This window comes from Peromyscus leucopus, chromosome 3 (genome assembly GCF_004664715.2).
Source record: "Peromyscus leucopus breed LL Stock chromosome 3, UCI_PerLeu_2.1, whole genome shotgun sequence".
NCBI lineage: Eukaryota > Metazoa > Chordata > Mammalia > Rodentia > Cricetidae > Peromyscus > Peromyscus leucopus.
In genome coordinates this window covers 148,632,755-148,658,787 of record NC_051065.1, presented here as the reverse complement: position 1 = coordinate 148,658,787, position 26,033 = coordinate 148,632,755, and the positions used below count along the sequence as shown (strand labels likewise).

Here is a 26,033-nt window from a genome sequence, read left to right as displayed (position 1 = left end):
AAATAACCTAAGGACTAAGGCTTCATGTAAATAAGGTAAACAGTCTATAAGCAAATGTACGGTAAAGGACGATGACTTCAGAATTGTGACAATACACAAGATATTTATAACAGAGGTAGGAATGTATAGTGCGATATGCAATATGACAATAATCTTAAATATATATCAGTATACAGAATATCCTAAACAGAAGTAGAGCATACATAAAGTATGACATATAAATTTACATTTGCACTAATATACAAATATTTCAAATAAGAGTAGAAATATATGTATATTATAACAAATATAGTTCTGTATTTGTATCAATGTACAAATTATCTTAAATATAAATATAAAAATAGTTTACATTTGTATCAACATATAAGAATCCATAACAGTGCAAATTATCTAAGGCTGCTATTTTACTAAATTTGTTTACTAGTATATACAACAATCTACCATAATATCTTATATACCTATCCATTCCATTTCTTCTTTTCTCTTTTTTTTTGAGACACTTTTTCTTTTCTTAAAGACAAAACTGAGTTTAATATTTTCTTCCACCCCCAACCCTATAACCATCATCCATAACCCTGAGAAATATGAAACCTTAGGGAGAAGGGGCGTTATTTTCTTATCATTGCTTCCTGCTGTTTAGGGGGTGATAGTATCTCTGTTGGGTACTGTGAGAAAGCTCAGATAGTTAAATCTCAGTTAGACTAACTGTAGGTTCCACAGCAAGTCTTAGAGTAATGGGTAAGAATGTCTGAAATTCTGGCAAGAAGTGTAGTATGATGATGATTACTATGGCATCATTCTGGATTGGGTAGAGTTGCTCAGTCGGTAGAGCATGAGACTCTTAATATTAGGGCACCAGATATTGATGAAATTATTAAGGCCACTCCACATAGTTAAAAGGGAGGTTTATTTAGTGGCATAACTTACAAATGAGGGATAGGTAGGTTGCAGGGTCTGGGAAAGATGTAGGGCAGTCTGGCGGTGTTCTCTGGAGAACTCTGCTTGGTCAACCTCCAGCGTCCAGGGTCCAGGAACCAAGAGAAGGTAGTGCATCCAGATCTCGGGTCTTCAGGGCCCTCTCTTGGCCCTGCCTTGTAGGTGTGACAGTTACTGAAGCCTTAATGGGGGTTGGAACTTCCAGATCAAAGCTGGAATGGCTACCCACTAACCCCAGATTCCCTTTTTGCTACTTTAGTAATAGAATTTATCTCTATTTCTTTTTGCATTTAAAAAAAACTTTCTATTGATTCTTTGTGGATTTCACATCATGTATCCTAATCCCATTCATCTCCCCACTCCCTCACTTCTGCCCTCTGACCTTGCAATACCCATCCCCCCCAAAACCCTCAAAATTTAAAAGTAAAACAAAATCAAAACTGAAAAAAACATTAAAAACCAAAAGCATATCAGTGCAGAAGCTGTTGTCTGGCCCAGTGAGTCACACAATATACACTTTAGTCCACACATCTTTACTTGTAAGTGTTCACTGCATCTGGTGGGTCAACCTGTTGAATACTAGTTTTTACTTTCTGGATACACCCATGGCTTCAGGTAAACCCATTGCTACCAGCAGCTCTCAGCAGGAAGGGGCAGGGGCAGCTCTCCTGTTCTCACATCCACAGACCTGACTCACCTCTGCACCCTGCCAACAGGGTCAGCTCCCTTGTGCTGCCAGGGCTAGGTACAGGGACCACTCACCCAAATGCTGTGGCTGCTGAGGGGCAGGATCAGCTCTCCCACTCTAATGACCCAGGACCAGCTTTTCTTGCCTGCAGTGGGTGGTGAGAGGTGAGTGATGAGGGACAGGTGGGAATAGCTCCCTTCCCCATGCCAACACATGATAGACCATGAGGCTAGCTCTCCCACTCTGACACCTTCAGGGCCAGATCTCCCACACCCTCACCAGCAGGGACTGCTCTACTGTATGCCCTGGGGAGGTACAAGGCCCACACTCCTGAGTCCTGCAGTCAGTCAGGGCCAGGGCTAGTTCTCCCAGTCCTGTAGCCAAGGAGGGGCTGGACCAATTGTATGCAAGCCTATCCTCACTGCTATCAATGATAACAGGAGCCATGAACATCAACTCAGACTGTCACTGCAGAAGGGGGAGTGACAGGTCCAGACATGACTCTTAGCAGCAGCCCAGGTCCAGACAACAAACACCATGGCCCAGGGTGGCAGTAAGGGTTACTCAGATCTGTATGGCCCAATCAGAGGCTCAGTTCTTGGACACTAAAATGGCCCTAGGTGGTAGCCCAGACCTCTGATATCTGTGTGGCCCTTGGTGACAATACAGGCCACATAAATCAATACCAACCCCAGCTGTGGTTGGACCACTGACCCAAGACATGATCCCTGGCAGCAGCCTGGGCCCAGATATCACCATAGCCCTAGTTGACATTGCACCTCACCCAGATCAGCATCTCCCCAGAAGCAGCATGGCCCCCAAACACCAACATGTCCCCAGGTGGCAGGCAATCCCTCTGGCATCTACTCAGGCTTTGATGGTAACAGGAGCCATGGACAACAACCCAGACTCAGGCTCTGGTAGGGTCACAGACCTAGACATGGCCCATGCCCACAGATTGGGTCCTGATGATACCATGGCCTTGGGTGGCAGCACAGGCCACCCCGGTCTGTAAGACCCTGGCAGCAGCTTGACCTTCAAAGACCAACATGACCTCAGGTGTTAGCCCAGACTGTAGGGCTCTGCATGGCCCTTCAGGACAACAGGAGCCACAGATGTCAACTCAGAGTCAGGCCACAGCAGTGTTACAGCCCCAGACATGGCCCCTAGCAGCAGTCTCAATACTCCAGGGTGGTAGCATAGGCCTCTTAGATTGGCATGGCTCCTGCGGGGGCACATCCCTTGGTTGTGGACATGGTCACAGGTGGCAGCGTGGGCCATCCTCAGTGGTAACAGAAGCCACGGACATCAATACAGACCCACAAAGCTATATCAGGAGCATGGACCAAGTTCATGGCCCTTGGCAGCAGCCCAGCTGGAACAACACCAAGGTCCTCTGTGGCAAGCAGGCCATCTACATCAGCCTGTTCCTCACTGCCCTCTTCAGATCTGCCTCTCTCCCTAGCACATCACTCATTCTCCCTCTCTCTCTCCCATTTCCCCACCTGGTATTCACTCACCATAATGGTGGTGCCCAGCAGGCTCATGGTTGATTTCTTCCTCCCTCAAGTCTAGATGCCTGGGGTGGACCTGTGACTGTCCTCAGTGAGACCACCAGACCTAGAAGTGCCAAGAGGCTACTCCCTCTATTTTTAACCTAAGTGTTTAACTTCAGTATATTTTCTCTTTCTGTTCATTGGAATTGGAGTTATAGTGGGTATTTGTAGACAAATTTCTAAGCAGTCTTATTAAATAAAAAAAAAAAAAGGAGCCAAACATTTCAAGCTAATGAACTGTCTCACTTATCCAGAGGGCCTGAGTCTACCAGGCTGGACTGACTTCCCAGGGGAGACCTTGCCTTGGAGGAGGTGGGAATGGGGGCTGGATTGGGGAGGACCGCTGGAGGGTGGAAGGAGGGAGGATGGGAGAATCCATGGCTGGTATGTGAAATTAAGTTAATTATAAAATAAAAATATTTTTAAAAAGAATTAATTTAAAAAAGAACACAGAACCATATATGGGGTGAAAGCCTTAGAGATAAGGGAAACAGGGAGAGCCACCAAATAACCTTACCACACCATGCTGCAGCTTTCAAATATGAGCCACTTTCTCTCTACCCACACCTTTACTGCCTTGATCTTCTGCCCTCTCCTAGGCTCTTAGCCCAGCTACCTCACTTCCTTGTCACTGCCTGTCTGTACAGACCTCCAGGTCTCTATGGTTGGTACTAGGATTAAAGGCCTGTGTCACCACACTTGGCTCTGTTCCCTAATGTGGCCTTGAACACACAGAGACCCTGTCTCCAAAGTGATAGGATTAAGGGCATATACTACCACTGCCTTTCTTTTGTGTTTATTTAAAAAGGCTTGTTATTTCCTCTGATCTCCAGGCAAACTTTATTTATTAACATACAAATAAAATATCACCACATTTCAGCACAAATAAAGTATCACCACAGGTATTTTTAATTGTTTTGAATTATATTCATATATCCACTTTGCTTTGGTGTTGATGACTAATGACAATATTTGTTGTTTCTCCAGGTCTACCACAAGGAGGAAAATTCATGCATCCATCATCCTTGTACAGCAGAAGAGCACGCAGAGATACATCATGTGGCTCACAGTGTGTACTCCTTCAGCAGGAGCTACATCCACCTGGAGACAGAGGCTGGTGTCTTGCCCTGCAGTCAGAATCATACGGTTCAGGCACATTTTATTCTGAAGGGTCCGGTCTTGAGAGTGAAGGGAGAGCTTATTTTTTATTACCTGGTGAGTTCTACCTCCATGTTGAGAACTACAAAGAGTCATTCATCTCCTGACCATGTCTCTCCTTCTGAAATGTTGGGTTCTAGGCTGGGTATTTCTGTCTGGGTCTCAAACAGTAGATTTGTCAATTAGAAGAAAGCTTTGTAAAATATAGATGTAAGCTTGGAAAACACTTTCTATTTTAGGTCATGGCCAAGGGCAGCATTATCCAGACTGGAAGCCATACTCACCACATGGAGCCAGGAGAGTGTGAGTGTTTCCTGCCTGCACAGTAACACATCTCCAACTGAATTCCCCACATACTCCCCAGTGAGATCTCACCATTGAGCAACTAAGGATGCCATGATGGTTGTGTGTCATGGCAAACACTCTCCACAGCAGGAGTTCAAGGTTCTGCCATCTAATGTAGGTTATCACTCATACCAGGACCTTCAGGATGGAAAAGTCTCAGACTTCCAAACTGGGTATCATTTAACATGGGGAACTATCTGTTCTGAAGATGTAACATCTGAAAACACAAAATACTCCAAGTGATGAATCTATGCATTCACACACAGATTATCACCAACAAGGCAAAATGTGTTATCTTAGAGTCCATCCAAAAAAAATATGAAGGGTTCCATCCTTGGTCTTTAAAACACTCTAGGTACATCAATTTGATTCATATGATTCATTTTTATTTTTTAAATTGTGTGTGTGTGTATATATATGTGTGTGTGTGTGTAAGTATGTGCATATCAGTGCAGATGCTCTCAAAGTCATGGCATCAGATCCCCTGAAGCTGGAGTTAAAGAGTTCTGAGCAGCCTGAGTAGGTGCTGGAAATCAAACTTGGTCCTCTACAAGAGCGTCAAGTGATCTTAACTCTGAGCTATATTTCCAGTCCTTTGTTTTTACTTTTAAAGACATTTTATTTTTTCTTTGAAAGTTACATATATTTGTACAATGTATTTTTTAATTTCTTTATTTTACATCCTGACTGCAGTTTCTCCTCCCTCCTCTCCTCCCACCGCCTCCTCCCACTCCCCAATCCACTCCTCCTGTGTCTGTTAAACAGGCCTCACATGGCTATTAAAAAATCATGCACATCAAATTGCGGTAAGACTAAGTTCCTCCCCTTGGGTTAAGGCTGGGCAAGGCAATCCAGTATGAGGAACAGGTTCCTGAGAGCCAGCCAAAGCACGTTAGGGACAGTCATTGCTCCTTTTGTAAGGAGTCTTCCAACTAAACCAAACTATACAACTGTCACATATGTACAGAGGGACTAGGTTGGGCCCATGCAGGATCCCTAGTCATTGGTCTAGACTCTGTGAGTTCCTATGAGTCAGGTTAGTTGATTCTGTGGTTTCTGTCCTTTGATGTTCTAGAGCCCTCTGGCTCCTACAATCCTTCCTCCCTCTCTTCAGCTTAATGTTTGGTTGTGGATCTCTGCATCTGTTTCCATTAGTTACTGAAGGAAGGCTCTCTGAAGACCATTAGGGTAGTCCCCAATGATTACAAGAGAAAGCCAGTTCAGGCTACATATCCACTATTGCTAAAAGTCTTACCTGCGGTCATCCTTGTAGATTCCTAGGACTTTTCTTTGCGTCAGGTTTCTACCTGACTCTAAATATGCCCCATTTCCAGTCATCTATTTCAGTACTCTCCCCCTCCATTCACCTCCCAACATGATCCCTCAAGTTCCCATCCCCACCTGCCCCAGTCCACCTACAAGATCTTTTCTATTTCCTCTTCCCAGGGAAATCCATACATCCTGTCCCCCTTTGGGCCCTTCTTGTTACCTAGCCTCTCTGCATCTGTGCATTATAGCATAGTTATCCTATACTTTACAGTTAATATCCACTTATGAGTGAATACATACCATATTTGTCATTCTGGGTCTGGGTTACCTTTCTCAGGATGATTTTTTCCTACTTCCATCCATTTAATTTTCTTGATGTCATTGTTTTTAACAGCTGAGTAATACTCCATCATGTAAATGTACAACATTTTCTTTATCTATTCTTCAGTTTAGGGGGCATCTCGGTTGTTTCCAAGATCTGAGTATTATGGATAAAGCTGTTATGAACATAGTTGAGCAAGTGTCCTTGTAGTATGATTGAGCATCCTTTGGGTATATGCCCAAGAGTGATATGACTGAGTCCTGAGGTATATCAATTCCCAGTTTTCTGAGAAAAAAACATACTGATTTCCAAAGTGGCTTGTATAAGTTTGCACTCCCACTAACAGTGGAGGAGTGTTCCTCTTGCTCCATATCCTCTTCAGCATAAGATGTCATTTGTGGTTTTGATCTTAGCCATTCTGATGGGTATAAGATGGAATCTCAAAGTCATTTTGATTGCCTTTCCCTGATGACTAAGGATTGAAAAATTGTTTTAGTGTTTCTCAGCCATTTGAGATTCTTTTATTGAGAATTCTCTGTTTAGATCTCTACCCAATTTTTAAATTCTATTATTTATTTTTTTGATGTAGAGTTTCTGGAATTATTTATGTATTTTGGAGATCAGCCCTTTGTTGGATATGAAGTTGGTGAAGTTTTTTTTTCATTCCATAGGTGGCTGTTTTGTCCTACTGATCATGTCCTTTGTCTTACAAAAGCTTCCAGTTTCATGAGGTCCAATTTATTAATTATTGATATTAGTGACTGTTCTACTGGTGCTCTATTCAGGAAATTGTCTTAATGCAATTAAATCACTACCAGTCCACAGAAAATAGTTCAATGATTATAGGAATTTACTGGGATGTTAACTCATGATACAGAAAACTTATAATACAGGAAATATGGATTATATCAGGATCCTGGAATAGTGAGGCTTGGTTCATTGCTGTTTTCTAGAGAGCTCCACTTTGATCCACAGCAGCATCTAAGACCATGAAGTAGCAAAAGGAAAAGAGTACACATATTCATGCATCCCAGGTCTTAAGGGTAGCTGACCAGGCAAAGCCCAGGGGGCAGGTACCTAGCAGCTAGCTGCTGCCTCACCTCAGCTGGTGCTTCAGGGCATGGCAAAGACAACCACCCACTACATTGTCTCCTGTGCCAGTGTGTTCAAGGCTACTTCCCACTTTCTCTTCTATCTGGTTCAGTGTAACTGCATTTATGTTGAGGTCTTTAATTCACTTGAACTTGGGTTTTGTGCAGGATGATTGATATTGGTTTATTTGTGTTTTTCTACATGCCAACATGCAGTTATGCCAATACCATTGGTTGAAGATGCATTCTTTTTTCCATGTACAAAGTATTTCGATCATACCTACTCCTCCTTACTCTACTCCAACTCCTCCCTGACTACCTCTACCAGGCCCCTTCCCTATTTCCTGTCCTTTTTTTTAGCTGGTTAACTTCAGTGAGTGCTACCCATATGTGCATGTGGTATGTGGCCATCCACTGAAACATGGGAGGTCTACCAGGGCCTGCATCCCTGAAGAAATCTGACTCATCTTCCCCTCAGCAGCCATCAGTGTCAACATCTCCTTAGCTAAGATTGGGTCTCCAGGAACCCCTTCCCATCCATGATGGAATTTTGACGGGCTTGATGTTGCAAAGGTCTTGGGGAGGAATCATAGCTGCTGTGACTTAAGAAAAGAAATCACTCTGTCATATCCTGATGACAATGCTCAGTTCTACTTGGCTCAACTGTCACTCTCTTAATGGCCTCTTCCACCTGCTCCTAACTGATTCAAGTTACCACTGGATCCTGGTATTCTCAGTATTCATCTTCTTGCCATCCTTTCCTTTCCAAAGATCACTTACCACATGCAATTATATTTTCTATAATTTACCTGTTTATTATCCATTTCTCTTCATTACGGTATCGACTGCATGAAACACATAAATTTAAATACGTAGTTTCATAGAAGTCTTCCAAGTGATTTCTAGAAGTGATAGGGACTTGCTAGATGCTCAACAAACTTACTGAAGTAGGGCTTCCTTGTCAGTTATAAAAACTATTCAGCTATTTAATAAAATATCCAGTTAGTTCTTCTATAAACATTAAACAGGGTTCATAGCACTCATCTTGAGAAGGTTTATGAATCACCTCGTGTTCACCAGAAATAATACAAGAGACTTATAAAATTGCATAATTTTCTCTCAAGAAATGTAAATACAGTGAACATTTTATTGACTACAAATATATGCTTATTGTTTTAAAATGTAGCTGAGATAATCATTAAAGATCAGCTCCTTGAGTACCAGGTTGTCATCTGTATTTTTCATCTATATTATTATCTAAATAATAAATGAAACATTAGTCAAGGTTGTTTCACCCATTTTTATAACAAGAGCATCTAACAGATCCTGTTTGGGATGTTAAGGTGTAATAGAGATAAGAGGTTAGTATATGATTAGCTATAAATCACCAATATAACTTTCCATGGTGAACATCTTGTTGGAAGGTATCTTTCTGTGAGCGTCCCATACCCTCCTGAGATCATTAGCATGCAAACAATTAACCACAGAACAGCCCAGATGTAAGAATGTCTTCCACATACAGACTGTCCACCAGACCCCTGTGTTTAGTTAATTGAGTTTTCCTGTCAGTATTCTGACCCATAACTGTCTCTTCCCATTCCCTCCAGTTCCAGTGAAAGGCACCTTTGCCCTGGAGATCCCTGTGGACTTGAGCATGGCTCCTGAGGCTAAAGTACTGGTCTACACCATCTTGCCTGATGGAGAAATGGTTGCAGATTCTGCAAAATTTGAAATTGAAAAGTGTCTTCTCAACAAAGTGAGTGATTTATTTCTTTAAATTTCTATTTGAAAAGAGAAAAAATGGCTTAAGGATACAGTTTTCAGATACACTAACCCTGGCAATTGGTGTGTGCCTCAGTGGCAGAAATATAAACAGTACCAGAGTGCCAGATTTCTGTTCACAAACCCCCAGAATGGCTGGAGGGTGACAAGAAAGAAAGCAAGGAAGTGGAGCAGGAGAGGGGAACTGAGTGATTAATAACTGGCTAGCGAGTCCCAAGTCCTGTAACTTAAAAGTCATTATATTTATGCCATGTGCACGTGCACATGAGTGCACACATGTGGGGGACAGAGAACCGTGTTCACATGTCTGTCTCCTGCAACATGAGTCCAGGAGACCAAAGTCAGGTCATGAGGTCAACAGCAGGTGCCTTTACCCACTGAGCAATCTCATAGTCCCTAATGTCACATCACTTTATGCAAGACCAGTAATAGAATCCAGGCCTATCAATGGATAATGTATTTAGTTTCCTTCTAATTTTTCATTATGATTTTCCTATGTGTGTGATAAGGACACATAGATAAGAGAGCCTTGCTGTTATTAAATGTTATGATACAACACTGTTAAATGAATGCTGTATCAGAGATCCCACGTAAAAAGCCAGGCATGACTGGCAGCTTTTACAACACCACTGCTGTGGTGGCCAGAGGCAGGAGAATTGCTGGAACTTTCCACCTGCCAGTTTAGCTCCAAGTTCTTGACAGTCTCAAGTCTGTAAGATAGAGAGTGAGTGCAGGACAGACACACACACTCTCCTCTGGCCTCTGCTGGGTGCATGAATACATGCACCTGCACACACATGTGCACTAAATCACACTCACATACCAAAAATGAGCTATTAACAAGAATTTCAGGGAGCTGAAATAGTTGTTTGTTGCTTCAGAGTTTGACTGACACATCTCCTGTCTTCCTAACTCAATCCCAGTGGTGAAAAGGAAGCAAAGAGCCTTGGCTGAGTTCCGACAGTCATAATCTGGTAAACAATGTGCATGCAGAGTTACAGGGTGATTCACATGGTAGTCTTTTTGGCTGCAAGAGCAGGATGCTGGCTAAGCTTGATTCCCCTTCCCACAGGTGGACCTGACCTTCACCCCAGCCCAAAGTCTTCCCGCCTCACAGGCCCATCTGCGTGTTACAGCTTCTCCTCAGTCCCTCTGTGGCCTAAGAGCTGTGGACCAAAGCGTGCTGCTCCTGAGGCCTGAAGCTGAGCTCTCCCCTTCCTGGGTGAGTCCCCATCATCCTGTCCAAGAAAGGCCTGGGGTGAGCCTCTGAGATGATGGTTCTGATAAAGTAGTGGTCATTCAGGCGCTAGGGCTCTTTAACTTAAAAATACTGCATTTAATGCTAAAGATGTCACTAACGGAGCTCTTATATATTATATATTCCTGAAGAACAGCTCCAAAAACTCAGCCAATAAACTGAAGACAAAGCCTGAAGTCTAGCACTCAGTGAGTTGTAAAGCCTGTGTGTGACCCAGGCATTCTGGGTTCTTACTGCCCCTCTCCTACCCTCGGAGTGGCTTGTCCCCTAACACGCTCATGATGGAGCTTTTCAGAGAGACACTGTCTGGGGAGACAAATGAAACAGTCTATACAAATGGAATCTTATACATCTCAAGAGTTCCACAAATAAGGAAAAGACAGTATGCTGTAAAATTTAAAAGCAGAATACAAGGAGGTTCTCAACTTGTTTTGAAAATTCTCAGCAGCATAACTCAAACCATAAACTATTTACTGGAGTCTCAGCCAAGTTAAAGAGAGCAAAACTCTTCTTCTTATCATATTAAGAATGATTTTTATTAGGAAAAATTACATGATCACTGTAATAGTTTTTAAAATTATTATTGCCACTGGCTAGTAGCATATTTTAAAATGTATGTAAGGTGCTTAAGCAATTTAAATTTAATAACACTAATCTTTAGACCAGATAATGATGGGAACTACACAGTCTTCAAGTAATGTGTAAGTTAAACCAGCATTTAGCTTAGTTTTAATGATGAATGTTTTGATGCACATGCAAAAATGCTTAGGAAAGTATCTGATAAATATGTCTTTCTTTTGGATTTCGCCTTTCCCAAATCCATTAAATAAGAGATTTCTTGAGCTATTGTTCTAGATGACAAATACAGGCAATTAGTTAACAAACAAACAAACAAAAAAACCAAACTCATGTACTACCCAGAGAGTTATAAGAAAAAACATGAACAGAGTTCCCTTTCTCCCACCACCCTGCCCTATCCATGCTTTGACTGCTTGTACATTCAATGATCACAGCTATTCCTTTACTGTTTTATTCCACATTCTCTATCAGTCGTGGAGAGTATTGGCCTTTCTTCATTATTGTCATCATCTATTCATTCTTACTAAAAAGCAGCATATTAAAGCTGATTATGCAGACCCTTCTGGTCTTCACCTTGCCTACAAATCTATATGATTACTGTGTGAAATCCTTAGACAGTTTTCATTTCTATAACCAACACATGTGGCTCTTATGAAGTCAGACAGTGAGCTGTGCTCATATTTCCTCTCATTTGTGTTCCTCTGTCCTGACATTTAATCATTCCTTCTTATATTTACTTCAAGGCCATCCTCCTCCTCCTCACCTGATTTCAGTTCTCCAGCATCTGTGGCAGTGCTCAGTTTGCTGCTGTCCCCAGCAGAGCCCTCTGTCACCCTGCTATCACCTGGCTGACTTCTGAAACACAGGTGTTCACCCCTATTTGGGGGAATCCCTTCAAAATTCCCCACATTTGGTTCACTGTTTTCTGACTTCTGTGACTTCTTCTCAGGTTGCTGCCTCCCTTGGGGCACTAAGCATGTGCTAGTGCTGTTCTGAGGAAGAGGGAACCAGTGACAAACTTCTTTTGCAGCTGTCACTATCTATACTTATGGTGATAACTAAGACTTTGAAATGGGACAATCATCAGCTAAGAAATCATGTTCCCTCAGAACTCTGGAGACATTGGGTGTATGGATTCATATCTTCCTAAGTTAGTGCTAAGATGCTCAATGTCATTAATTCTGCATCATTCTATTTGTTCCATGTTTTCTCTCTGGAAACTTTTAAGGTCTTTTTTTTTTTATATCAGATATCCAAAATATTCACAAGCATGTGAGGCCATGGGTTCTTACTGTGTCCTGGTGAGCCTGTGTATCATTTCTGACATACTGTTTTTAAATGCATGAGATAAAATATGTAAGAATACCAGAAAGAAGAATTGAAAAAAAACTATGCCCTGTATGAAATAACAGTCCAAATAAGCTACAATATCAATACAAATCATCACTGAGCAAGTTAAAACCAGAAAGGGCTGAAGCAGAGATCACATAAACACTCCTATGTTTACTATGGGCTATCTTAACTCACATCCTTCCACACACTGGCTGTCAACCAAGTATAGTAGGGAACAGTGGAGCCCACCTCCAGTCGGGGCCTCTGCACTGAGAAAATAGGAGTATCCCCTTCAAAAGCTGAGGGTTCCTGAGTACCAATTGTGCAAAGGTTGCCCTGTTCTGCCATGTGGGTCAAGCTGGCCATCTTTTAATCCACTCAAGTCCTGACAAATGATGCAGACAGCATTTCAGGCTACCTGAATAGACCAAATATAATGTGAAAACATCTCTGATATTGCATCTGGTCAAAAGTCATAATCTTCCTAATACGTGTGTATGTAGCTGCTTATTGATTCATAAGTCAGGCAATGTTAAATTTCTGTTATATACCTAAGAAAATAAGGATATGAATTTTCCTACCCAATATTCAGATTCCTAAATTCTCAGTCCTTTGAGATCATGGGGATTCCAAGTTAAAAACCTTGATGGAGAGGTTAATTTGCTTCTTTTCTAAGATTTTTTTTTCAATTCTTATCTATTTCTCTCTCAGTCTATTTCTCTTGTTAGGCAGATGGTGAGTGTCTTGAGGAAATTGTCTAAGGTTGTGTTTCTTTTACCCCAGTTGCCCTTGGGTTTTCTATTTTCTGAGCATTTCCTTCAGATGTACCTGACATATTTTGAAATATTTTGTCGCAAATTAGCTTTATGTCCAAACCTATTTCTTCCTGCTCTAGATTTGAAAAAATCTTGAGTTTGCTGCATGGATACAATGTGCCCTACCTCTGTGAGAATTTTATAGTTTTTGTTTGTTTCCTTCTTTTTTTTCTTTTACTTTGAAGGTTTTCGTTTTATTATTTGGTTTCTAACTACTATTCTTTCCTTAACTCTCCTATCTTTGATCATGTTGGTTTCTGTCATTAACACTGGAAATATATAGAAGAATTGCAAGTTGATTCGTTGGGAACTGAAGCTGGCCCTGTGGTCTGGACTTGGGTGATGCTATCTGTCACATGATTGGCTGTGTTGCTACTTTAGAGAAAGCCAGTATGTTCTTTGGAGGAGCCACCAAAGGCAAAAGTCAGTTTGTGAGCTTTGTTCCCCAGAGTCACCACCCATCCCAAGAACAAGTTCATGTCTCAGAGTCACAGGTTCAGAGCATCCTGGGTTGACGAGACTGTTTCCTGTCTTCCTCACACATTTCCCTAGCCTTGCCTTCTAGGGACTCCTGACCTCCAGTGCCCAGGCTAGGTCAGGTGCAGTCTGGCAAACTTGCTTGTACATCATCAGCTTCTCTGTGGCTGCTACCATGATGCCCTTGCATTCGGACACATGACCTGCAGTCCCTCTCCCTCTTTCTAATTCCACGCACTGCAGTTTGGAGGGTTGAATGCATCCTTCTGTCAAAGATGGAGGTGGCTTGGGTTTGTTTGTTTTGTTTTGAATTTTTCCCCAAATTTTAGGGAAAAAAATATGTAGAGAAATCTTCATTCAGATCTCTTCAGGCTATTTAAATACTGACTAACTCAATTTTTGTTTTATTTGTTTTTATAATGTATCAGTAGGCTGAAATACGCAACCTTGTATTTTATATTTATTGAATGGTTTATGTAGTGTAAATATATTTCTGTTGGATGTTTTACATTAAATTATATTAAAATTACATCATTCTCAAATATAATATGCAGGATTTATATTCGTACTTTTTTTTAAATATGTGAAGTATTTTTAGCCTTTTTCTAAATATTGTGAACAATTTTAGAATAAAGCACTCTTCAATAGAAAACATTCAGAAGACCCTGTTTGGGGACCATTGAACATTTGAGAAATGATTTACAGTGATCACACTGATTCTTTTCTTTTTGTGTGAATTTGTAAGAAAGCCCAAGAAAGAGGCTCCCTGTCTCCTGTTTCTTACAGATATACAATCTGCCAGATATGCAGCCCGGCAATGCCATCCCAGGTTCATACCAACAATTTGAAGATGAACAACAGTGTTGGTGGGGTGGAGGTAATGGTGGACTCCCACCCTTACAGCCAGATGAGAGGGATGTCTACAGTTACGTGGAGGTAAGCAGCATTACCCATTAACATGCTACTCTAGGAATTATTTAGGTTTCATGAAATGCTATATTGGTAAAGAATTTTAGAGTCAGGCCAGGAATATGAATCACAAACAAACTAACCACCTTGCGGGTTCATGGATTCCATCCCAAACACTATAAAAATTGCATCTTGGAAAGTGCCCAGTCTAGGCACAGAGTGGAGGAATGGCATTTCCTTAATTCTGGGTTTTTTGAAACAGAGTGTCACTATGTAGCTCTGGCTGTCCTGGCACTCACTCTTTACATTAGGCTGGCCTCAAACTCACAGATATTTGTAACAAGTCTTTCTCTGTCCCACAAGCCAGCTCCCAAGTAAAGACACGGAGCTTCTTATTAATTGTGAATGTTCAGCCTTAGCTTAGGCTTGTCCCATTAGATCTTATATCTTAATTTATCCTGTTTCTATTCATCTGCATTTTGCCTTGGGGCTTTTGAACTTTATTTCATTTTCTATGTCCTCCTTTCCTGCTTCCTCTATTTAGCTGGACCCTGGTATCTCTTTCTCTTTCTCCCCCTCATCCCATTTTAAATTCCTCTTCCTACTTGCTCTCCCTGCCTGGAAGTCCCGCCTATTCTCCCTGCCTAGCTATTGGCCATTTAATTTTTTTATTAAACCAGTCACAGTGCTATCAAATATCTCTCAACAGAGATCCACCTGCCTCTGCCTTCCAAGTACTGGGATTAAAGGTGTGCGCCACTGTGCATGGCTTTAAGCGACTTTTTAAAATAACAGTGCTTTGAATCAGAAAGAAGACCAGCACGTATACCTGACTACAAATTATGTGTGCCTTACCACAGTCTCTAAAGAGTATACAATACAATTTGAATAGGAATTCTACTTGAACATGTGAACCTATATCTGAATCAGTTACTATAATTTTTATACACATTGAGTTTTTTTCAAAATTTTGAGATATTTTGCTTGATTACTAATTTTCTTTCCAGGACATGGGCTTAAAGGCATTCACCAACTTGAAGATCAAACATCCTCAAATATGTGTTCTATATGATAATTTACCTCCAATAGCAGGTAAAATAGCAAATCAGCATTTTTTTCAGAATAGAATAAATGTGAATTATTTACCAAAGATGATAAAAATAATTGTAGAGCATGTATAGTATCAAAATAAAGGAGAAGGAGCCCAAACTTACCTGAGCAAAATGTGTCCAAATGCATGCTGGTACTACAAGGAAGTTAGAGATTGGAGACTCTTCCTTCAATGTTAAAGAGACAGATAAGACAAAGTGATAATAGAGAATCATTGTGTGAAGTGTGAAGAACTTTTGTAGACATGAGAGAGGTGAAGAGAATTTCCTAAGTATTAGAGATGAAGAAGAGAAGGAAAAAGCCGGGCATTGCAGATAGAGGAGAGGATGGAAGAAGCAAAGCACTCAGGTCAAAGGTCACACTCACTCTCTCTTCAACCAATACCAACCATGTGTAACCTTTCCCTCCTCCTCCAGGGGAGCCACTTCCAGAGTGGCTGTACCAGCTTGCATTCCCACCATCAGCAAGAGAGAGTTTCCCTTTCCCGTTCTTGGCCAAGTGGTTGTCAGTTTTGTTGTTGTTTTGGTTTTTGTTTGTTTGTTTGTTTGTTTGTTTTCTTTTTCTTTTTTGGTTGACTAATCTAAGTTGTTTTAATTTAGATTTCCTGAATTACCAGTGTGATGAACACCTTTAAAAGCTATTTCTTGGCCATGTTTTTTTTTTTTGGGGGGGGGGGTTGTTTGTTTTATGTTTTTGAAAACTGTTTAGATCCCATTTGTAAATTGGGCTGTTTTCTTGACTCTGTTTTTGAGTTCTTTGTATACTGTGGATATTTACCCTCTATCGTATGAATAGAAGCAAAGATTTTCTCCCACTCTGTGGGCTTCCATTTCACTCTATTGATTGTTTCCTTAGCTGTGTAGAAACACTTTAGTTTTGTGAGGTGCCGCTTGTCAATAATTGACCTTAATTTCTAAGTGAATGGGTCTTATTTAAAAACTCCTTTCCTACACATCTGTTTTGGAGGGTTACTGCTTATGTTTACTTTCTAGCAGTTTGAGATTTCACGTTGAGGGCCTTCTTCCATTTGGAGTCGATTTTGTGTGGGGTCATTGATATAGGTATATTTTCATTCTTCTATATGTGAGCACCCAGTTTTCAGAGCACCATTTGTTGAAAATGCTGCCTTTCCTCTAGTGTGTGTTTTTGCATCTATGTCAACTATCAGATGAGCTTATGTTTGGATCTTGAATTTTGTTCCATTGATCTACATGTCTATTTTTGTGCCAGTACCATACTGGTTTTATTACTATACCTTGCAATATAACTTGAAATCATTAATCCCCATCTTCACTATTATTTATATTCTAAATACTAAAATTTATTTTTACATGTGTGTTAACATAAAATAAAACAATTCTAACTGAACTGTATTAATTTTCCTCATACTGATTTGAAAAGTAATAGAAATATCATCACAAGCAATAGGACCTAACACAGTGACTACTCTAGACTGTGGATAAATTGGACACCTATCCTTGTAGATGCTTAAGGCAATGACTGAAGAACTTACTTGATAGAAAACACCAAATAATTAAAGGCAAATAGAAAGACAGGTGTGAGGTTGTGTCATCACAGAGAATGACCTCTAGAAATGAGACTGTCTGTGTGTCTATGTATTTAATATTGGCGAGATTTCCAAAGCTGAGATTCAGTTGGGAAATACTTAGATGAAGCCCTAACTAAATCTGCATGTATACTTGTTCTTGGAAAAAGCAGAGCACAGACCCTCTGTCGCCACCTTCAAATCTTACATTTCTTGTCAGTATAAGCCCAATCCAATGCTATAATTCTTGAGTTATAAAGTTTCTTTGCAAAAAAAAAAAAAAAAAAAAAAAACTTTTGCACCAAAAAAACCCACAAACAAACAAAAGAAAACAAAAAACAAAACACAACCTTGATATGGACTTTTCCATTGTATATATTTCTGAATCAAGAGTTTGTACCTATACCTCTTTCAGTTTTAATATAAATGGAAACCTATGAAAATATTTCATTAATCCTACAAATCTAGAGGTCTTGAAAAAGAAAAATCATTCCAAGAATGTCTCTGCTGATAAGGTAGCCATCACTCAGCTCTGGTCTAGAGTGATGCTCATTGTAGCCACAGGATCTGTTGCCTAGGAGATAGTATTATGAATCTTCAATCCTTCTAGGGCTAACATTATATTTGTAAGCATTCTCTGACTATCCAACCCAAGAAAATATGCACCGTGCTTCCTTCCATCTCAAACTACATTAGGTGATGTGTTCTCCAAGATTTCATAATTTCTGTTTTTGACAGAGATGTTACCACTCTCCCCCAAAGTAAGAGGTTCAATGTATCATTTCCAGTGTCATTTGGATAGCATTTAACAGTCAAGAAGAGACTGAAAATTAAGCTACATTTACCCGGTACATTGTATCCCATTGTACTCAGAACTATGTCCATTTATTCTATTGTAACCTCATAGTGCCTGCTAAGGCATATGATAATGGGACTAACAGAGAACATGAAGAAATCATGAAAATACCAGTACATAAAGATCCACCACCAAAGAAAGATCCACCACGTGAAGATCCACCTGCTGAGACAATTAGAAAATACTTCCCTGAAACCTGGATCTGGGATTTAGTCACAGTAAAGTAAGTAATTTCCATTTGTAAGATTCTGGCTGGGTATGAAAATTTTATTTCTTTGTTTTCTAGTAATTTTCTAATTAATTTCTATCATAAACAACAGAAATGACTAATTTAGAAGACCATTACATATCAATCCATCAGTTATAAAATATATTTATTTCCATCACTCCTAGAAAATTCACATAAAAATTTATCATACAATTTCCGATGCTTAGAACCATTCAGGAACGCCGTATTGAGTAGGAAGAGAGGCAGTCCTACATGGAGTAGACTACTAGGCTGCTACATGGAGTGGACCATATAAGTTACAAATTGTCCGATGGTATTGTGGAGATGGGAGTTCAGAGACAACTTCAAATCTATGTTCAAATTTCCACTAACATAGAGACTAGAGGTGTCATGAGGCCATGATTTGAGCTGGGTAAACAAGACAACAGAAAAAATTTTAATTTTTGCACTGGAGTCCTGTTTACACTGTCTTCTTTCTATCACTCCTTTGAAGGACTCAAAGGGAAGGGGTGGCATTAGGTCACACTCCTTGGGGATAGCGTTAGATCACAATCATAGTGACCATCTCAGAAATAACTACTTCACGTGCTCACTTTCTGGGCCTCACATTCTCACTCTCCCAGCTCATCAGGAGTAGCTGAAGTGGAAGTGACAGTCCCTGACACCATCACTGAGTGGAAGGCCGGAGCCCTCTGCCTGTCCAGTGACACTGGACTTGGCCTCTCCCCTGCGGTATCTCTCCAAGCCTTCCAGCCCTTCTTTGTGGAGCTCACGATGCCCTACTCTGTGATCCGTGGAGAAGCCTTCACGCTCAAGGCCACCGTGCTGAACTACCTCCCTACATGCATCCGGGTGAAGACCTTTCTGAATAAAGCATGACCAGAGGGGAAGAGGGAAATTAGTGTGTGTAAACTTTACCTAACCATTAAAGGAAAAGAGGGGATAAAGGGAGGAAGGGGTTGTATTGGGCCTGTCAGCACTGGTTCTAAATGCTTAAAAATTCCCAGACTCTAGCTACATATACAACAAAGAGTTGTTCAACAATATGGACACTACATAAAGCGTATTAGGTGATTTTGCCGTTACTGAAATAGAACATACTGTACTGAAAGACATAGGATATTCTGTATGGTCTCTGGATACCATCAAAAGATATGGTCCACAAAGACATATTAGGCTGTTGTTGTGATAAAACAGCAAAATGTTCTACAATGGATTTTCTTTTGTTAGAGGTAGATATATACTTACAGACAGTAGTTAAAAATGTAGGAGAGTAAATATATCTTTTCCAGCAAAGTAAAACAAATATAAATAGAAAAATTTATAATTATCTTTTTAACTATGTGTGTAGATAATACATAGATAATAGCTAAATAAAATTCTATACATGTATGTGCAGATGAAATACATGCAAGCTTCTGTGTCACCTTATGTGACATTTTAGGCACATGAGTCCCAAAAGCACCGCTCCTATTCTCTTTTAACACAAATCCCCTCCACACCCTTTCACCTACCTCCATCCACACATAATAGGTTGTCCTCCTGTGGTGACATCTTTGCCATTTCTTTGCCCATGTGGGCCACAGGTCGGTGTGCTGCTGGAAGACTCCCCCGATTTCACAGCTGTCCCAGTGTCAAAAGACGAAGATTCTTACTGCCTCTGTGCCAATGGGAGGCACACCACATCCTGGTTGGTAACTCCCAAGTCATTAGGTGAGTGGAGACTCTGTAAGGGACTCTGTGCACAAAGACTGAATGCAGGAAGGGTTCTGAAGTTACTTTCTTCTCATTGGGCCCTCAAGCTCTGGGTCATGGCTTCTTCTGGACCATGCTTACCACCTTCTTAAACACAGGACAAGCCCTTGAACTGCTCATAGAACTGAGGATACTTTGCAGATCTTGGGGTTTGGAGGATGCCAAGTTCCTGGCATATCTGAGCTCAGCTCTGTGGGCCGTGTGTTTCAGGGAATGTGAATTTCTCTGTGACTGCAGAAGCACGACAGTCCCCAGAGCCTTGTGGTTCTGAGGTGGCCACAGTTCCTGAAACTGGGAAGAAGGACACAGTTGTCAAAGTCCTGATAGTGGAGGTGAGTGACCTCCCTTGATTGACAGTGTGCTGAGAATGGAGCGAGGTCGACTGTGTTTAGATGAAAAATAGAAGATAATAATATGTGACCTTAGGATACCTCACAGCAAGTGGCAAGCTCATACTTTAATCAGTGTGTTCTGTCTTCTTTTCTCTTCCTATTCTCTTTACTGGAGCCTGGAGGGGATGGGCTATGCCAGTTTATCTTTTTAAGCTTGACCTCTTCTTCTGATCCTGTATTTTGTCTTTATTATCTTTCCTTGTTACCTTCTTTGTCACCTGGCATCCCCAAATTCTCAAATGTTTATGCCATGTCTGATACAGTGGAAGGTTATACCATCTAATTCCAGTCCTGACTCCAAAAGTATAGAAGCTGTCTCCCCCTGCCAAAAAATAAAAATTAGAAAATGTCGCCAAACATCTTTGTATTTGCACATTCAGTAATTTCTTGAGTCTGAACTTTCTATCTTTTTTTCCGAGCCCGAAGGAATTAAGAAAGAACATACCTTCAGTTCACTGCTCTGTGCCTCAGGTGAGAATCCTTCAAGACAGTAATAAGATAATAACATACATCATCTACTTAGATCTCTTACAATATTTCGCTAAGAAACCAGGATAGTTAATTACCTTGGTCTGTTTGTGGTGCCTCTAGCAGTGGGATCAGGACCTGTCCCTGGTGCATGAGCTGGCTTTTTGGACCCTATTCCCCATGGGATTCCTTGCCCAGCCTTGATGCCAGGGAAGGAGTCTGTTTCTGCCTCACCTTGATATACCATGCTTTGTTAACTCCCATGGAAGGCCTGCCCCTTTCTGAATGAGGGGGGTTCCTTGGGCAGAGGGTAGACAGGAAGTGGGGGAAGGGAACTGGAAAAGAGGAGGGTGGGGAAACTGTGGTTGGTATGTAAAATAAATGAAAAAAAAACTAATTAAAGAAAACCAGGATACTGTATACCTTATAACCACTAAAATAAATAACCAAAATGAGTCACACAAATTATCAAGATCTTTACTCACCTGATAAAGCTACCAAGAGTATCGTCATGCTTCTACCTAGGACTTCAGAGTTCACTACAGCCCTTTTCTCTAGACCACAGAACCTTCTCATCCAGCCCATCTCAGTACTTAGAAAGTTATATCTAGGGAATAGCTAAGAAGAGACACAACCAAAATTTTCCTAAAGAAAGAAAGAAAGAGAGAGAGAGAGAGAGAGAGAGAGAGAGAGAGAGAGAGAGGGAGGGAGGGAGGGAGAGAAGGAAGGAAGGAAGGAAGGAAGGAAGGAAGAAAGAAAGAAAGAAAGAAAGAAAGAAAGAAAGAAAGAAAGAAAGAAAGAAAGAAAGAAAGAAAGAAAGAAAGAAACAGAAAATATCTTGGGAAGGACAATGTTTCTTTTATATGAGATTCTAAATAAAAACAGAGGTTTCTATGGCAGAATAAATTCCACAAATAAGCCAAGCTACATCGTGATATATACCAAATATAATATTTTTCTTTAATAGTTGTTTCTATGACTGTAGCTAGAGTTTTCTTGCCTTGCCCACAGTCAGGAAAAATCTTTGTCTCCCGCCAGTTCCACAGCCACTCAGACCCAACCAAGTAAACACAGAGACTTATATTGCTTACAAACTGTATGGCCATGGCAGGCTTCTTGCTAACTGTTCTTATGTCTTAAATTAACCCATTTCCACAAAGTTATACCTTGCCACGTGGCTCGTAGCTTACTGGCATCTTCATATGCTGCTTGTCCTGGCGGTGGCTGGCAGTGACTCCTTCTGCCTTCCTGTTTTTTCTTTTCTCCTCTCTGTTAGTCCCGCCTATACTTCCTGCCTAGCCACGGGCCAATCACTGTTTTATTTACTGACCAATCAGAGCAACACATTTGCCATACAGACCATCCCACAGCAAATGACTTGTTTTTTCATCCATGCTCCTCACTGGATGCACTATTGCAAAAGAAATACAGCAATGTGTCACCCAAGGGGAGCTCACTGTCCCCTGTGAGGGACAGGCACAAAGGCAGAGACTGTCCACTCACAGGAATGACCACATGACCAGCACCTGCACTAGTGAGTGGAGGAGTGCTTGTACAAAATATATTTGTCCAAAGAATAAAGAAATTGGAATAATAGTTTTAATTTAATGTAAAATCAATTATTATATGAAAATTAGCAAAAGAGATGAAATAAAGCAAATTTCTTTGTAAAAGGGATAAACTAATGTAACAGTAAATAATACAGTGTGTAGAAGAAAATCATCATACAATGCTAAAGTCCTTTAAATGATTTCCATGAAAGAAAGTTCATGAATGGGGTTACTGGAGATTAATTTTTAAAAAACCAAGGACAATGTAACAAAAACCCTATTCTTCCCATTGATCAATTCTGGATCTTCTGATAGTTATTTATTAAAGACAATCTGGCCATCACTCCTGCCATAGGAAAGCCTTCCATGACAGCAGCTTAGGAGTGATCAGTGAAATCTCCTAAGGCCACTCAGGGGGAACGAGAAATACCAAAGGCCAGTTCAGAATTTATCCATTTACTTATTCTGACATACTGGAGGTTTATTCAAACATTGCCTTATTTTAGGTTTCCAGGGCTAAGATAAAACACCATGACCAAAAGCACCTTGGAGAGGAGAGGTTTATTCATCTTACACAGTCAAGTCCATCATGAGGGAAGTGAGGACAGGAACCTGCAGGCAGGAACTGAAGCAGAGCTGTGGGGAGCGCTGCTCACTGGCTGGCCTTCCCTGACTTGCTCAGTTTGCTTCCTTATACACCTGACAGGACCACCTGCTCTGATGAGGACCACCCGCACTGGGCTAGGCCCTGCCACATCCATCATTAAAAAGAAAATGCCCCAAGACCTGCCTACAGGCTGATTTTATGGAGGCATTTTTCTCAGTTGAGATCCCTATTTCCCAAAAAACACTAACTTATGTCAAAGTTCACACAAACACAAACACAAACACAAAACAAAACAAAAGAAAAACTCAAAACATAGTATACCTAAACCAAACTTCAACCAATAAACATATTTTAATGTGTTTATTAAATAATTAAGTAAGACATCGATCAGAGCCTCAGATATCCTTTGAGAGATGCTTTACTTCAATACAATCAGTGATAACAGCATATGCAATAGAACTTGGAAAGCCAGTACTACCAGGAAATGTGAGTTTGTGATATTTACAACAAGATGATTTTTCTAGAGAGGCAAGAAGTCAAAGCTTAAGACACAGTTCTAAGCGACTAACCTTAGGACACTTTAGAAGTTCTGAGAAGAAAGAGAATCATGTACCTGTTTGTTTTGCTTATTAAGATGCTGGCATATCTGAAAAATTGTCCCTGATGCTCCCACCAGCAGTAGTGAAAGATTCAGCCAGAGCCCATTTCTCTGTGTTGGGTGAGTCATTCCATCCCTGGAGGACTTAGGACAATAGTCACTACCACTGCCCTGTGTCCACCGTGATTCCAAATGTAGCTTCTGAAATATTACACTTGAACTCTTTGACATCCTTCTTCTTTCTCTAGACCCCCAATATCCACTGGGTTCCCAGCACACCGTACCTTTGAAATTACTTCACATCATTAAGAAGTGATTCTATTAGCGATGTTATTTTGTTCTTGAAGATAATGGCTGTTCTGTCTGATGTTACATCTCTCACTTTCAGGTGATATCTTGAGTTCAGCCATAAAAAACACACAAAATCTTCTCGAAATGCCCTTTGGCTGTGGGGAGCAGAACATGGTCCTTTTTGCTCCTAACATCTATGTACTGAAATATCTGAATGAGACCCAACAGCTGACTGAGAAGACCAAGTCAAAGGCCATTGGTTACCTCAATGCTGGTCAGTAAGACTTAGAAACTGCAGTTTGTTCTTATGAATGGTCTCTCTAGAAACGGGCTTAGCATTGGAGTGGGGATGCTGAGCAGGGTTCTCATTTGGTCAGTCCTATAAGCCAGAGTATGTGAGGGCCTCTCTGGCTTCAGACTGACATCTTGTCCTCCTCTGAGCATCAGTTTCTTCAAAACACATCCAAGCTTTCCATTCCAGGCTATCAGAGGGAGCTGAACTACAAACACAAGGATGGCTCCTACAGCGCCTTCGGGGATCAGGGCGGCCAGAGTCAAGGAAGCACTTGGTAAGGAAAGTCCACTATGTGTCAGGCTTGCTCCACTCCTGGTCCTCATGGCAACTCTGCATGTGTCTTATGTCATGGGAATACAGCTGATGCCAGGGCTGGAGAAGGACATGTTTGAGGTAGTGGTAATCCTAAGTACAGAACTGAAATTGTCTCAAGGCTCATCTGCCTTGAATCTATATGACCTCTTTTACTCAATTCAGTATGCTGGCTTTTTCATTCCTCCACAAGATCTTTCATCAGTAAATACCCAGCTACATATTGCTGAGCATCCAAAGATGCTCGTAACTGAGTCTTAAAAAGCTGATACCATTCTTCATGTGGTCCTGCATTGCATAAGAATGTGTTCTTGGGATAAAACACACAGACATTACAGGTGACAAATGACACAGAAACAGATAGAACCAGGAAGTAAGCCAAGGAGAGGGATGGACATTGTGAGGTGGAAAACATGCTACAGGGGTTTTAGGAGAGAAGGTTTTCTGATCTACAAGAGAAAATCAATGGAAGGGGAAACGGCTAAGATGAGGGTGCAGGTGTTAGGGAAACAGGAGAGTGAGTGATGGAGAAGCAGTGAGAAGCAGAGCAGGAAGCAGCTGGACCACACTGTGGTGTCCACATCCAAGAGGACCAGGGATGGAAGACTACTTTGAAAGAGGAAGAGACACTGTCAGCTTCATGTGCTCAGAGAAACTTAGATTATTACTTATTACTGTAGTCCAGACCCCAGAAACCCGTGTGTGAAGGGGCTGCATCAGAACAAAAGCCCTCATCTCCCCACTCTCCCTCCCTGATCAGGCTCACAGCCTTTGTGCTCAAGTCTTTTGCCCAAGCTCGAGCCTTCATCTTCATCGATGGAACACACATCACCCACGCCTTCACCTGGCTCTCCCAGCAGCAGCAGGACAATGGCTGTTTCAGGAGCTCTGGATCGCTGTTCAACAATGCCATGAAGGTGACCTATTCGGAACTACTTATAAGTATGGTGACCTAATAATAACATCCAAAAGTCGGGCCATACTACTTCCCACTGGGATGAACAACCCTTTACCTGGGGATGTATTTTTTCATAATGGGGCTATAAGTGAGAACTTCCATTGATTATGAAGGATTGAATACAAGCAGGGAAGACATATTTAGTGGATTGCTTGCTGTATACTTTACCTATTTCATTCCTTTTGTTTACAGGGTGGAGTAGAAGACGAAGTGACTCTCTCTGCCTATATAACCACTGCCCTTCTGGAGAGTTCACTTCCAGACACAGTAGGTGACACATTGCATATTCATCTTCCCAAACTAGTGAAAAGTTTGTGGCTTCCTATCCTCTCTAAAGCCAAATGGCAGCTTTTTAAAACAAGATTTTTGCATTTGTAATATTCCATTAATGAGCATCTACCTGCTCAATGAAATCCTGACCATGTTCGAAAAATCAAGTCAAAGCCATATCCTCTAATACTGTCATTATTAGTCTGTATTTAAATGGAATATGGCTCCAAAAGATGGAGGACAGACAGATGATCAATGACAGAAGATAGGAAAGAAAGA

General features: G+C 41.0%; 1 protein-coding gene across 3 annotated transcripts in view; it reads left to right on the top strand.

Annotated features, from left to right (window-relative positions):
* Nucleotides 1–26,033, top strand: part of LOC114700724 (alpha-1-inhibitor 3-like) — a 176,328-nt gene that overhangs the window by 21,992 nt on the left and 128,303 nt on the right. For 2 of the 3 annotated variants that reach the window (XM_037204173.1, XM_037204174.1), the window contains exons 12-27: nt 4,168–4,395; nt 4,578–4,641; nt 8,973–9,121; nt 10,220–10,405; nt 14,395–14,544; nt 15,525–15,609; nt 18,081–18,252; nt 18,882–19,110; nt 19,845–19,971; nt 20,224–20,345; nt 20,825–20,876; nt 23,665–23,748; nt 24,017–24,193; nt 24,401–24,488; nt 25,287–25,443; nt 25,677–25,751. In XM_037204173.1, coding sequence (XP_037060068.1) covers nt 4,168–4,395; nt 4,578–4,641; nt 8,973–9,121; nt 10,220–10,405; nt 14,395–14,544; nt 15,525–15,609; nt 18,081–18,252; nt 18,882–19,110; nt 19,845–19,971; nt 20,224–20,345; nt 20,825–20,876; nt 23,665–23,748; nt 24,017–24,193; nt 24,401–24,488; nt 25,287–25,443; nt 25,677–25,751 — 2,145 coding nt within the window. The remainder of the gene's footprint in view (nt 1–4,167; nt 4,396–4,577; nt 4,642–8,972; nt 9,122–10,219; nt 10,406–14,394; nt 14,545–15,524; nt 15,610–18,080; nt 18,253–18,881; nt 19,111–19,844; nt 19,972–20,223; nt 20,346–20,824; nt 20,877–23,664; nt 23,749–24,016; nt 24,194–24,400; nt 24,489–25,286; nt 25,444–25,676; nt 25,752–26,033) is intronic. The other variant, XM_037204177.1, reaches the window with a different exon arrangement.